Source organism: Cygnus olor, chromosome 5 (assembly GCF_009769625.2).
Source record: "Cygnus olor isolate bCygOlo1 chromosome 5, bCygOlo1.pri.v2, whole genome shotgun sequence".
Taxonomy (NCBI): Eukaryota; Metazoa; Chordata; class Aves; order Anseriformes; family Anatidae; genus Cygnus; species Cygnus olor.
In genome coordinates, this window is record NC_049173.1 from 1,136,281 (window position 1) to 1,150,855 (window position 14,575).

Below are 14,575 nucleotides of genomic sequence, written 5' to 3' on the forward strand. Positions count from 1 at the left end.
AGGTAGAGCCAGCAAGGACGTAATTTAACTTCAGCCACCCAATCTTACATTTCTAACGGAGAGGGGTGCTTGGCGGGACTCTGTGAACCACCTCCTGACGGGAGATGGCCACTAGAACACACACGAGGAGCTGTCCAGCGCAAACTGAAGTTACTGACCTGCAGCCCCGCTGAGCCCACGCAGACGCTCCTGCACAGTCCCTCTGATGCTGGGTCCTGGAGTTGGCACAGGAGCCTTCTGGGGCACGCCCTTCTGCCGAAGGAGGCAGGAACAGGCAGCTTTGTGGTCTCCTTTGCTGGATACTGATCCAGCAGGGGCACTACGCCTCCGGCTACAGGGACAGGTGGAGAACGGCAAGGCACACCCTAAAATCCCCTTCCCAGAGTTTCTAACAGCCAGGGGCCAGGCCCCAGCAGCCCAGCCCAGCCCGCAGGGTGCCAGCCCCTCGGGCGCCGCTGCCCCTCTGTGCCCAGGTGTCCTCGCTGCTCAAGGAGACCACATTAGGAAGGATAAAAGCTACAATGCATCTGTAATCCCCCCCCCAACAAAAGTGTAAAAGCAAGCTTTTCTCCAGGTTTATTTACTAAATCGTTTCACATTCAATGAAGTAGTTACAACAGTTACGGAGCATCATCACGACAGCGAACACACTGCGAACACCAGTAAAGAAGAAGGATGCAAGTCACACGTATTTCCCGTTGAACTCAAATACCACCTGTGTAAACAGTAACAAAACCAGAACACCGCTGCTAAAAAAGGTGTGCACATAAAAACACTCCACATACGCACGACTACGTACATCAGTTTGTACTCCCAACCAAAGCACTCCGGTAAGTCCGAGTACAATTTGGTATTCTCTGTACAATTATTAAATCCTGCTAAAAATTATAGTTATCCTTGGGTTTAAAATACAGCACAGCGCATAAGGCAAAAAAATAGGAATTATCATCCAGTTCTTTGCGTTTCAGTTAAATATCAAGAATTTAAGGCAAGCTCGGACATTTTGCATTGTTTCATACAATGAATGGGGACTTACAGATGGTGACTTCACAAAAGTGACGTGCTATCTCCCAGTAAAAGTTAACCGTTTGTAATGTGTTTGGACAAAGTTGCCCCTTCAAAAGATTCCAGGTAGGCCTCCTGAAAGAAAAGCGTTCCTAGGAGGGGAGGCTACCGGGCCAAGTAGTCAAGAAGCTTACGGATGGCTACCCGAATTAAAAAAGCAGAAATTCAGGAACTGTGTGAACACATATAAACTCATGCCTGTTTTAAAGTGCTTTACAGATCACTTTGAGTGATTAAGAAATAGAACTGGATGATAATTTATAGTTGTATGACATCTTATTTGAAGGTCCTTAGTTTTTAAACTGCAAGACAGACATTGCAATAAGAGAACTGTACTGTAAATGCAGATTTAAACAAGTTGTTGGGTCTGATCTTCCCATAACCAAGCACTTCAGTGAACAGGACGACAAGCACCCAGAACAGAAAAGGAAGATGGCATGGCTTGAACTGACGCTCTCCCTAATTTCATACACTGTTCGATCCATTTCTAGCTAAACAGCTCGTCTAATAACAGCAGTATATTTCATCGGGTATCCTCCCCATGCTTAATCCCAAGGCTGCGTAAGAAAAAATTGTTTACGCCTGCTATGTTAAAATTTAGCAAAACCCCATTGCACAACTCGGGGTCAGTCGCTATGACCTAACTTCATATTGCTACCGCCCAGGTAAACGTAACAAACCATTTTGTAATGAAGTGTTCTGACTTCCAGAGATGAAAGATGGTCACATAAACAGTGAACAGCCAGTGACATCACCCTGCTTGTTTTGTTCTGATGTCAAAATAATTTCTCCATCTTGCACCGCTTTCTGCTAACCGGAAACCTCACTGACCAACACCGCCGAAGACGCACGGACATCTTCGTTCACGGAATCGTGCTGCAGTCAGACGCTGATGGCGCAGCACGTACCGAGCGGCGCGGGAAGCCCCCTACCACTTCAAGGCTTAAGCTTTTAAGTAAGGAAATTCTCTTTTAACATTAATCTATCTTTACCTTTTGGTGTATATTGGAAAATATGATAAGCAATGGCATCTGGGACGCTGTCAACGAGGAGTAAAACCGCACATGTAAACATTCAGCTTGTGCGTTTACCTGAACAGAAACGAGAGGCAATCTCTGCAGGCTGAAACACGTCCATTAACCACCAGCCCCCAGCCACTCCCCTCCCTCCTCAGCCCCCCGACATGCAACGTACAGCGTAGCTCCTTGTGTCCTACGAGGAGATTCACTGGAATAACTCAGTCACGCTATTATTGCTATACGGCTAGAATCCTTAGAGGGTCAGGTAAACTGCACTGAAAACTTTGAAGCTGTTAATTTTATTTGCTTTTGAAGTCCTGCTTAACTCTACCAAATTTGACGAACACGCGCAGGATTTTCTGATTTGTGCAAACACCTGTTATCCGTGAGTAACGTTTTACGGTGAAAACAGCCTCGTCTCCTCGGCTGTTTAAAGTCTGAATGTCAGCTTGTGGAAGAACAAAGAACACTGCTATTTGACTGGCTACAATTAGCTTTGCAGGAACTTAAAAATAAATTAGGTATACTCAGCAAACGTCCACTTAGCATACTTATAAAGAAATGGCTTTTAAAGCAACTATTTCAAATATTATTGCACCTTCAAAAATAATACTATATGGGCTTGGAAAACAAGGGGAAACAAACATTAATTTAACATGTTAAAACAAGAGCAAAAAAGTAACTCAAGGCAAAAAAATTCTTAAGTACCAGGTCTGGCAATACACACACAGACATCAAAACAAAAACTCAAGGTAATTATGATTCCTAGTTAAAATCAGAAGACAAACTAAAACATGCTAAATTAGCTAAAATTAATATTTACTCAGTCCTTTACTTTAAATAATGGTTATAACCCACAGCATCACTTCCTGTTTATCCGCCCACATTTTCACAAAGTTTGGGGCTATCGCAAAGTTATTACTTCTTGAGGTTCTGGGTAGTCTCAGGAACCAACCTTCGAAGCCCCGTCACACAGGACACGCTCAGGGTAAGTAACCGTGCCCTGTGCCACTTCACTGCAACTTGTGGTAAAGGCAAGGCTGACGAACCCGAGGGGGGGTCTTCCTGTTCCTTCCATAGCTGTGTATTTGTCAGAACAGGAACGATAAACAGAGATCTTCTGAAAAAAAATAACAAATGTAGAGCTCATTCAGTACGTTGTGTTATTCTCGACAGATTTCATAGGCACAAATGCATCAAGCAAATAAACAAAAACGCTAGGAGAATCGGAACAATCGTGCTTTATGCATACTGCACTAACGTGAATAACAGCCTTATCGCTGAGTCCTACATTTAGCACCATTTTTATATCCGAACACGCTGAGAAAGCGATCATACGTTCTGTTAGAAAAGGAGGTTACACGGAGCATGGACACGGGTGCAGGTGCACTTTGGAGAAGGATGGGACAGATTCGTTTCCGAGCAGTTATTTGACATCATGCTATGAATGCTGCTGTGACATTTTCCGATGCATTTCTGCTGCAATTTTTCTTTGCATAACGATTGAAAACACACAGCAGATCAGCAAGATTAAGTTACTGACTCTAGTACTCATTTATCCACAAAAAAGGGAGAGTTTGAAAACGTAAGATTTCTTTATCAGATCCCAAGATTTTGGGAAAAGGCAATATAAATTTGCCTTCTAAATTTAAGTAGTTACTAATTTACCATCCCAGCCCTCCTATCAGTAAACGGGTAACAAAGGAGAGTGTACAGGCAACATACTACGGCATTTATTATTTACAAACCTTGAGATACAGAAACAAGGCAGCCCTTTAGTTACTGTTCATAAAAAAATTATGAAGCACTGGCATTTTCTTAATATGAAGACACAACCAGACAGCTATCGGCAAACATCCAGTCACGCACCACACTCACACATCTCTCACGCCAAGCACAGTAAACTTCATGTTTCTTAGTAGGCAGGAGGAAGAGAGAAAAGCTCTAGAAAGTGAAAGGGTTAGATATACAGTAAGTTTTCTAACCATATCCTAGGCGTGTACAGTACACTCTCTAAAATTCACTGCCATCAACAAGATGCTATCCAAACCCAGCCGGCTATAAGCTTTCAGTTCCTTCTGCCCGTGTCACTACAGTAACAGAGGCCGAAAACCGGAATAAAACAAATCATTCCTCGTTCCAACCACAACTTCACCACATTCCTCCCATTTTCCAACGTCTGAAAACGCAGCGTACGGTCTCCAGCAGCAGGGTTTATTTTCAAGCAGATCAAGTTCCATCTTCGCATCAGGTCCACGTGAAGTCCCGCTTCCCATCAAAGTGCAGTCAAACCGAAATTGCATCGACAATACATCATGCCCGCAGAGTCCAGCCAGGTGTCCGAGATGGGATCGTACTTCTGCACAGTGTTCAGGTAGGACGACCCTGAATGACCTCCCACTACATAAAGGTAGTTGTCGATCACAGCTGCGCCAACTCCTATGGAAAAAAAAAGAGGAAGGTGACCATCAGGTGCGCAAGCGAACGGTATTTTTGTTCCTAGTTGAACCCCTCCCGCCACCTCTTCTCAAGGCGCAACAGCCAAGTTCTCCCAGCCTCTCCTCTGGGCTGTCTCTAAAGAAAATGGGTGCAGACGAAGCGCCCCTCTGGGCTCAGACGTTAACCTCCCTTCCCACTCGTCTCGCACCCTTTGCTAAAGGCAAAGCAGTACTCAGGCAGGCAGCAGAGAAGATGCGCTATTGAGTCTCGACATCAAAGCAGACGCAATAAGACAGTAACCACAGGACTGCTGAAACTCACTCAAAATTAATGGAAAAAGAGGACAGAGCAGAAATACCATTTCACGATGTTTTTGGTACAGCTCAGCATTAAAGTCCAGTCCCCTTTTGTTCTTCTCACATTCCGCTTCATTATTCAACACTTATTCTTTCACAGAACTGATGGCGTGACCTTTGGCCCAACCCGAAGATGAAGAACAACGCTCTGCAGACACGTCCCCGCAACCCTAACTTACCGCAGCTTCCACCAGGCCAAACAGCAGCTTACCCCGCACGGGCACGGCGATGACCGCTGAGCGCTGCGTGTCCCTACCTGTTCTGGGCTCCTTCATGGGCCGACACACCGTCCACTGGTTCTGATGCGGGTCGTATCTCTCAATGCTCGAGAGGTGAGACACTCCGTTGTGCCCACCCACTACGAAAATGAAGCCCAGCATGACGCCAACACCAAAGTTTATTCGCTTATCAGCCATCGAAGCTACCGTTTCCCAGGAGTTTTTACTTGGATCGTAGCGCTCCATGCTGCAAATACAAAAACAGCCTGTGAGGCTTGCATTTCAGTGACGTAAGAGTTTTACCGCACGAGAAATCTACATCTGCCAGACTCACCCAGTACTACTGCAGACCGGAACAACGTAACACACAGGGAAAGTGCTCGAGCTGATGGAAAAACCTGCAGCGTTGTCGCTTTGTACTGCCCCAGGCTGGCAGATAAAACACTGAACCCAGCGGTAACACCTCAAGAGTCCCTCCGCAACATGGAGCTCGTGCAGCTGGAGGCTCCCCAGAAGGTGTTGCCAACAATCACTTCGACATCCTGACATCATCCACCCACTCCTCCCACGTTCTCAGGCCCCTACCGGGCATCTTCAGGTTACAAATCGAAATAAAGAAAGATTTTTCAACGCTGGGCTCAGAACAGAAAGCTCTTCCAAAAGAGGACTGCCGCTATGCGTAAGAAAAACTCATGAAAAACCGAACGGAACGCAGGTCTGAAGCGTACGTTTGGCTATCACAACACATCAAACGCTTCCTCGAGGCACGCCTGGAAATTAACAGGAAAAAAACGTGGAGGGCAAATCCCTCGGCAAAAGCAGTAAAGAGGTTGCTGATCAAACACTGAGGACAGAAGGGGCCTTCAGGATAAAATGGAAGCTATCGGCAGCGCTTTATTAATCGCTGCAGCTGTACCGGTCAGTCACTGGGCCGCTCCTTGTCCACAGCTGTCCCCCGTCCATGCGCAGCTTCAGTAGGACAACGGGGGTGGAAAAGAGGAGAACAAAGGCAGAAGCGCTAAAGAGAAGGAGAAAAGGTGCTTACTTATACAGCAACCAGCTTTCTTTTAACGCTAGGGCTTGTGTGAGCCCTGTCGCTGTGCAGCACGCCACATTACTTGCATCACTGCATAGTCGATAAAAACAAAATTATTGAACAAACAGTAAATTAAATTTAAAGAGGCAATTAATGAAATATCCATTAATTTAACAACTCTGCAGGAGCTCTTGGCAATTCCTTTTTGACTGAGGAAGAGAGAAGATGCAGCACAGAGTAAGGCTACTGCAGAACCCTAACGCCGGAGGGAGCCTTTCCCTCCGAAGGCACCAGCCCGACCAAGACACCTCCCGTCACCCCGCCGCTGAGTTCTGCATTGCCCCAGAGGAGGCTGCTGAGGTTACCCTGCAAAGGCCCGCGAACGCACAGAGCATTCATCTTTTGGGAACCCCTGTCCTGAGCAAGGGCTCAGTCACCTTGCCCCGAGCAGCACACCCCAGAGGTCCCGCGGGAACTCCGGGTACACCCGCTCTCCGCTGCCGCCGCCTCTGCTTTGTTTAACCCTGCTGGCGAAGTCGATCGCTCTGCGCAGCACCAGGAGGGCACGCGCCTAAGGGTGCCGCTTGTTCCGGGCCAACTTCCACGTGAAGAAATCCCAAGTCAACAGAAAACGTTTTTGAGACGGTTTCTGTGCTGGCTGTGGCTGGGATGGGGCTCGCCCTCCCCGCAGCAGCCCCCGCCGCGGGCGCTCCGCGGGCGGAGCTGGAGCGGCACGGACGTGCCCCCGGTGTCCCGGCTCTGCGAGCCCCCGGGGCTGGGCCGGGCAGGGGACCCAAAGAGCCCGAAGGGATGAAACGGCCCCTACGGCGTGATGCTCTGCGGTGAGAGCTGGGGAAGGGGGGCTCTCGCGAAGATAGCGCCTGGCCTCCTGAACAACCGCTGCGCGTACCCTGCTTCCCAACACACGGCCGAGCATCGCTCATTGACGGGAAGAAGAGAAATCATTTTTTCCTTTCTCTGCTTCTGCACAGCCTTTGCTTGTTCCCCCCGCTTTCTCTTCCTTCTTTCCCCTTTAGCTGACCTATCCGTACCTCAACCCACGAGCCTTTTTCTTTCCAGCATACTTTCTTCTCCCTCTCTTCCGAGAAGGGTGTGTGGGGGGGAACTGAGAGAGCACTTGTGGTGGAGTTTAGCTGCCCAGCAGGGCAAAGCCACCGCTTTCCTTGTCTATTGAGTATTTAAACTGCTACTACAGTCCATAATTTGAAATACGAGCTGTATACGGGTGCCGGAGCCCTGGCACAGGCTGCCCAGAGGGGCTGGGGGCTCCTCGGGGACATCTCCCGCAGCCGCCTGGCCGTGGGGCTGGGCGCCCTGCTCGGGGCCCTGCTGGGGCTGGGCCAGAGGCACCCGAGCTGCCTGCAGCCCCAGCCAGCCAGTGATGTATGACGCCAGAACCAAGGCGTACTGAGCTTCTTAAGATCTTGCCACAGCTGTACCAAACCATTTAACCTGTTGGTATTGTGCATTTCAGTAATTTAGAACACTTTCCATTTTCCAAGTGAAAACTCCTTGGTTATGCTTTCCTGTTTTGGAAGCAATTCTTTGACTCGCAAACTGTTTTACACAAAGGATATAAAATAGGAAGAATGAGTACAATTAATGATTAGTGCAATGTTGTTATACCGCACTGCTGAATAACCGGTGCACCCAACCTTATAAGCAAGATTTTCATTTTCACTTGCTTCAGCTCTTTAGGCCCGCAGCGTGCCCGTTCGCTTCCCGGAGGCACATATGGCTGATCTCTTCCCGTTTGTGACGAGAGTACAAGTCACTTCTTGGCGTAACTAAATGCCCCGGCCTACCCGCACGAAGAAATGCGGAACGGGCTGATTAAAGAACACGCCGCTATCAGGAAACGCCCCTGTGAATACAGGGGACATGAAGCATGCAGAAAACCCCCTTCGTTTCCACACAGCGCTTTCGATGTGACGGGCAACCCGCGTCCTGCTGCGCCGCGGGCGGAGGTACGGGCGCAGCACCAGCACCGGGCCCCGAGAGGCGCCCCTGCGGGGACGCAGGTACAAGCACAGCACCCGGGGGCCCGAGCACAGCACACCCCCGGCTCTGCTGCGGTGACCAGCCGGGGCACGGACGAGGTCAGGAGCTCGCACTGCCTGCTCGGCAGCACGCGCCCGCGCCTCCCGCCTCGTCGTTTGCCCTTCTTAGGGACTCCCGAGTAACCACGGCGCCGAGCTGGGACACGCGGATACACTTCAGCAGAGATTTCCCAGCTGAGTTACCGGGCTGGTGCTACGGACGGTGGCTTACTGAGGCCCACCGTGGACTCACGCCGATTTCTCTCAGAACAGTTTTAGCTGGCTGCTCTTTGATTTTAACTTAACACACGCTTAAAGAGTGCGTGCTGCTGCTCACCAGCTTACGGCATCAGGCTACGCACGTGAGAGGCACGTACCTGTTCATGTGGGCGGGCCCGTAGCCCCCAATGGCGTATATCATTCCGTCCAGGACAGCCGCAGCAAAACAACTCCGCGTCTTGTTCATGGGGGCCACGAGCTGCCACTCCTTCACCTTGGGAATGTATTTCTCCACAGTCCGCAGGTAGGACTGCCCGTCATAGCCACCGAGGGCATAGAGCTCTCCCGCCAGGACCACCACTCCCAGAGTGCTGCGGCTCTCAAACATCCTTTCGAGAGACGTCCAAGTGTTCGTGTCGGGGTCCCAGCACTCCACTGAGTTCTCGTGCTTCCGATAGCTGATGCCTTGACACACGTGGGTTGCGATCCCTCCTACAACGTAGATTTTCTGGTCTAGGACGCATATCCCAAACTCGTAGCGGGGAATGCTAAGAGGCGCCAGGCCTATCCAGGAGTCGTTCTGGGGAAAATACATTTCAACACTGAAACAGAAAAGAAGAAAGATCGTATGAGCAAACCCAACTTTCTGAAGCTCCGTTACGTGTAAAAAAGCAACGAGGAACGCAGTCTTAAGCGTGTGCTTCATATTTCTCATCCGACGTTTGCTGTTTCTTCCGTCAGCCTGAACGTAAGCTGAATCGAACGCTGTTCACTGGTCTAGAGAGCCAAAACCAAGGGCGTCACTGAGTGAAGTGCTGCGCAGCGACGTGGTGGGTAGCCACGGCACCGAGTCCAAGACCTGAAAAGGTGAATTTGAAAGCACAGAACAAGCGGACTGAGGAGAAGGCACGACAGCATCACGGACAACGGGAGGAAAGACAAGGGAGAGCTGATGCCTCAGCAGCTTTTGGGGACAGGCTGTGGGGAGGGCAAGCTAAAAATACAAACCAAAGGGTTCTAGGGGGTAAACTGGAAACAAGAAACACCCAGCAACTCCAAACAGCCACAGAGATGGGAGACAGAAAAGGAGAACAGGAGAGGGATAATCACGTCTGATCACAAACACGTTTAGAAAGCGCAGATTTGTAAATACGCTTCTTACACGTGTAGAAATACTTGTTTTCAAAATACCGTGTTCCCACTTTCCGATGATTATACTCGGTTTTACAATACGGTGGCTCTGGGCTACCACTGACGGAATCTGGTGATAGATAGGATCTACCACAGACAGCACCTAGTCCATCTGCCGAAATCATTAACAACATACAGGAAAATGAAGCCACTGGAGAGGTGAAAGCCACCGACTAAGAACCCAGAAGCAGGGACCGAATGCAACCAGGCTGGCTCTCGAACGCAGTGGCCCCGTTAAAGAAGAACAGAATTACTCAGAATATATTTCGTGCTGTTATCACGAAGCAGTGGCCAACCGCGAGCAAAAAAATCAGCCTTCTTGCAAGTACAAACGAAAATCAAAATCAGAGTAGCGGAATTACAGTTTCCCACTCCCGCTTTTAGCTGCGGGAAGCTCAGGGACCTACATTATTAGGAACTATTTTTAGCCAATCTGCGGCCTTTTTTTGCACTTCTAGAACAACCGCAAACTGAAGTATGAACCGAAGCATCAGTTGGAGAGACTGATACAAGTAATACATAAATAAAGGAAGATAAATCTTTGCATGCGTCAACGCGTGGTTAACAATCGCGAGGAGCGCTTTTGCTAAAAGCAGACCAACAAAGCACTCCAATCCACATCAGCATGTAACGTTGGCACCGCCATTTAAGAACCCGTGCAAGAAACGGCTGAGGAATCGCAGAGGACTGACTTTATTCACTCCAACAGAAACACTTTGTTCTTAAACAGTCACCCCGCCCCGTAGCTCTTGAGGCTGTAAAGCTAGCAACTCCCAGTCCCGACGGCCAGTTCGCTATCGACCCCTGCCGATCAGGGGAACAGACGTCACGTAACTTTGACGGCGTTTCTAAGCCCTTATAAACGCAGGAGAGAAACCACACGCACGCCCTCCCACGTCTTTAAGTGCGCACATACGTATAGCCGGGCACAAAACCGTCCAGAGCAGAGCGTCTCAGAGCACAGCGCCAGCCCAGACCTCGGCCCAGCAGAGCTCCGGGAGGCTGCCTTGGCGCGGCGAGCATCCTCTGCCTCGAACGTCGGAGCGCTGCACGCGTAAGCACGCGCACACCTGCGGGACCCCTCGCAGTTCACCGTTTGTGGACGTGATACAGAAACACAGCACTACGAGAAGGCCCACGCACACCAGCGCGGGCAAGAAAGCTGTTTTCGGCTGTTACCTTCCTTCTGCTCCCGTGATCAGCTTCAGCTACGCAACGAAGCGGTGAACCGAAGAGGATGCTGGCTTTGAAAAGCGGATGAAGAACAAAGATGAGCACTTACCCTTTTCTGCTAGCACGAACGTGGACATTTGCTCAGGGCAGAGACTAAAAGCATGATTGCCTCATGATCAAGAACTTAACGTCGCTAAGAATTACCTCTTAGCTTTTTTCTGATTAAGTCTGTTTTAATTCCAAGGGCTCCTGAGCTAGAAGTAGCATACAAGCTGAAAACAGCCATACTTGTTATGAAATTCTCAACCACCAGAATGAAAGAGATCAGATTTTCTGTCTGTTTTTTAGGCACCAACAAAACCCCGCACCTCTGCAGACTACTCACAAAATCAAGAGGCGTGTTAAACTCACCGCTCGTCCTTGTTCAAAAAACACCCGCTTGAGTTCTCATAAGGAAAGCGGTGACCGCGGCCCTGCAAACTACAGCTCTCCAACGCGTCTTAATCCTGACCAGGGAGACGATAAACGTGCGCGAGCACCACGACACTCAGTCGCTGCGACAGCTTTACCGCTCCTTACCTCTCCAAGCAGGCAAACAGCCCGGCTTTTCCTCCCACAGCACAAAGAACCTTAGGGGCACAGCGAGGCCGCGTCATCAGCACGGTCTGGTGGGACAGCCTGTGCTCAGGCATGAAGTGATACTTGAGGGCCTCGTTCAGCAGGTGCTTGCAGGTGTGGTCATCGCGGATGAGATGGTTCGCTTCGTACAGCCGCGTGAGGAACTTGACGCTCAGCAGCGGCAGGCGGACGCAGTGCAGCAGCTGCGCCAGGTACTTCTGCCGCTCCTGAACGTCGTACTTGATCCAGGACTCCAGCGCATAAAAAACCGTTTCTTCCGTCACGACGTTCAAGCAGTCGTTGGAAACAATTTCGTCCAATTCAGAATGCGAAAGCTCAAAAAATTCTTCGGTCTGACAAACTTCCTCGAAGTTCTGACAAATGTACTTGTTAGCGGCCAGGTAGAGGTCGTGGCACCCGTAGGTCTCCGCAAACCGGGAGATCCCGATGCAGTTGCCGGGGTCAAGCTGGCTCTCGAGAAAGGCGCAGCACTCCTTCACCACCAGCTTGATTTGGAGAAGGTTTGCGGCTGGAAGAAGCGACTCCACGGTGTCCTGCGAGATGAACACAGTTCCCGTGTAGGCGTACTCCACGATGGCCTGCAGGGCTGCCTCGTCGATGCACTGGAACTCTACCTCTGAATTCTCCTTCTCGGAAAGGTTCCCCGTGAACATGGCTTTGAAATAGGGGCTGATGCTGGCGAGCACCACTTTGTGGGCGTGAATCTTGACATCGCCAACTCGAAGGATAATGTCACACAGCTCGCGATGCTGGCGAAGGAGGTTCAAGCCTTGCAGAAGCTGCTCAGAATGCAAGTGGGTTAAGTTGGCAAGCATGTAGGTTGGAGACGACTGGTCCATCTGCGACAAACAGGATTTTTAAAGCATTACTCAGGGTTTCGCTTTCAGCACTTTCATTACTCACGTTACTTAGACATGCTGCACGTAACATTTAAAAAATATTTTTCCATTTATGCTGTATCTAAATTAGTATATTGCTTTCCGATTCACTTCTCGAGTCCTTACGCTCTACGCTTTCTCATGAGCCTTAAATCCAAGACAATCACATGGTTATTCATAGCCGATGCTATATTAAGCTCTTACTGAAAAATGCACGACTTCCTTCTCCATCTGGAACACAACGTGCATTACCTGGAGCACAGGGCGCCCGCGAGAGTTCTACATCGGCTATTCAAGGGAACTGTACAGAGACCGGAAGAAAAGCAGAGACAAATACAGAACGGGCTTATCTGAGGCAAACTTTCCCAACTTCTGAACCCAGCTGCCGCTCCTCCTCGAGCCCCGCGCAGCGCTGCTGTGGCGCAGCCAGGCCCTGCCTCCCTCCGAGCACTTCCCCACCGCCCCCTTCCCCGCCCAGAACCAAGCAGCGCCTTGCTCTGAGCGCCTGGGCTGCACAAGGGGTGTGAGAGGTTACTGCGCTCTGGAGAAGGGGGATCCTCGCCTCCTCCCACGGGTGGCTTCTGCTGAGGCAAGAGCTGCCCAGGGGCTGAGCCAGGGGCTGCCAGCGGTGCCCCCAGAGGGCGGGGTGGGCGCCCTGGTACCGCCACCTCCCCTCCGGGCCGCACCGCATCGCAGCCGCGCCGGCTCCCAGGCAGTGTTGGTAAGGGCAGGGAGAGGGGGACGCACCGCCACCCTCAGCCCCACGAAGCCCAGCACTTCTCCCGGAAAGCCTGAGTTTGCCTCCGACACCTGCCAGCGCCGCGGTACCCGCCGCAATTCCAGCACGGGCACAGCTCCAGCGGTGCTGCCACCTCCCCCAGCTGCAGAAGCGCTTCGCTCCCCACTCACCGCAGCGCTGGGGGGCCGTGAGCGTGCCGGGACCTCGGGGGGCAGAGCTCCTGTTCCGTGGGGAGCCCTGCCACCACCCCGCTTCTGAGCTGAGCAGCTGGCTCGATCCTTGATTGCTAAATGACTGCACAAACGTCAAAATCTCACTTCTTTTATTTTATTATTAAGAGGTTCCTCATTTTTACAGCTCCTGAACCGGCACCTCATTTGCAATGAGCCCGCTTACAAAGTGCTTCATCTGAAAGAACAGAATCGGCTGCCAACATTTAAATGCGGAACCTAACGGCACGACAAAGAAGTGAAGACTTGGAGCTAGAGAGGAAAAGCTTTCCCCGTTAAGAGGTAAGTGAGCTCATCCTTCTGCGACTACAGCCCTGTACTCGAGGGAATAAACCTACACCTAAGAGGGAGCCTTTGGGGAATATTTGTGAAGGGCAACGACGCCCATACCGCTGTTTGCCATATAACAGCGCTCCTGCGCCGCAAGTTATAGTAAAAGCTGTTCAGCGGCCGGAGGATATTTTCCGTGCCCACGCTCGGTTCATAACTTCCCTACGCACGCAGGCAGAAATACCGCAACGCAAGGTAAGAACGCGTGGAAAACCAGGAACGTCCGGAGCCCAGCTGCAGCGCTTGTAAGAAGCGGTGCAGACGACCGTTTGAAGCCATCTCAGGGGAACAACGCTTCCCGTGCCGGCTCGGTAGCGCTGCCCGCCGTCGCAGCCGACGCGCCTGCCGCAGGGCGCCGCTCGCCTACGCCCCGCATCTCGCAGAAGCACAGCGCCGCCGAGGCTGGAGGCGCCCCCCGGGCCCACCCGCTCCAGCCCCTCCCTGCGCCCCGCCGGCCTCGGGGGCCGCCCCCCCCCCGCGGGCAGCCGGTCCCAGCGCCCGGCCGCTCGCCTCCCGCCGGAGCCTCCCCCGGCGCGCCCCGCGGCCGCTCCCGTCCCAGCCGCCCCCGCCCCCCCAGCGCCCCTCGCGCGGCCCCGGGGCGGCTGCGGGGCCGCCCCGGCCCGGCCCGGCCCCGCCGCCTCAGCCTCTGGGCCGCGGGGGTAGCGCCGCGACAGCGACGTCGCGACAGCCCCGTCCCCCCCCCCGGTCACCTGCGGGCGCTGCGGGTGCCCGCGGCCTGTCGCGCTCTGTCGCGCCCTGTCGCGCCTGCCCTCGGCCCCGCTCCGTCACTTCCGCGCGCCGCCAGCCGCGGGCGGAGGGGAGGGGAGGGGAGGGCGGGGGGGGAGGCGCCGCGCTCCCACAGCCCCCCGCGGCCGGGCGGCACCACCCGTGGCACGGCGGGGGGGGAGCGCAGACGGGTCCCGGTCCCGGTCCCGGTCCCGGTCCCGGTCCGGGTCCCGGTCCCGCCGCTCCCCGCCGCCCTC

General features: G+C 52.2%; 2 protein-coding genes across 2 annotated transcripts in view; one reads left to right on the forward strand and one right to left on the reverse strand.

Moving 5' to 3' along the window:
• Positions 1 to 569: 569 nt before the first annotated feature.
• KLHL28 (kelch like family member 28) lies at positions 570 to 14,454 on the reverse strand. Its single transcript, XM_040559925.1, has 6 exons — positions 14,303 to 14,454; positions 12,546 to 12,594; positions 11,356 to 12,254; positions 8,571 to 9,014; positions 5,136 to 5,344; positions 570 to 4,523 (listed from the first exon to the last, which is right to left on the reverse strand). Exons 3-6 carry the CDS (start codon positions 12,252 to 12,254, stop codon positions 4,360 to 4,362), a joined length of 1,716 nt encoding a protein of 571 aa, XP_040415859.1. The 5' UTR covers positions 12,546 to 12,594; positions 14,303 to 14,454; the 3' UTR covers positions 570 to 4,359.
• TOGARAM1 (TOG array regulator of axonemal microtubules 1) overlaps positions 12,330 to 14,575 on the forward strand; it is a 45,381-nt gene continuing 43,135 nt past the window's right edge. The window contains exon 1 of the mRNA XM_040557799.1: positions 12,330 to 12,338. Within this exon, the coding sequence (XP_040413733.1) occupies positions 12,330 to 12,338 (9 nt within the window). The remainder of the gene's footprint in view (positions 12,339 to 14,575) is intronic.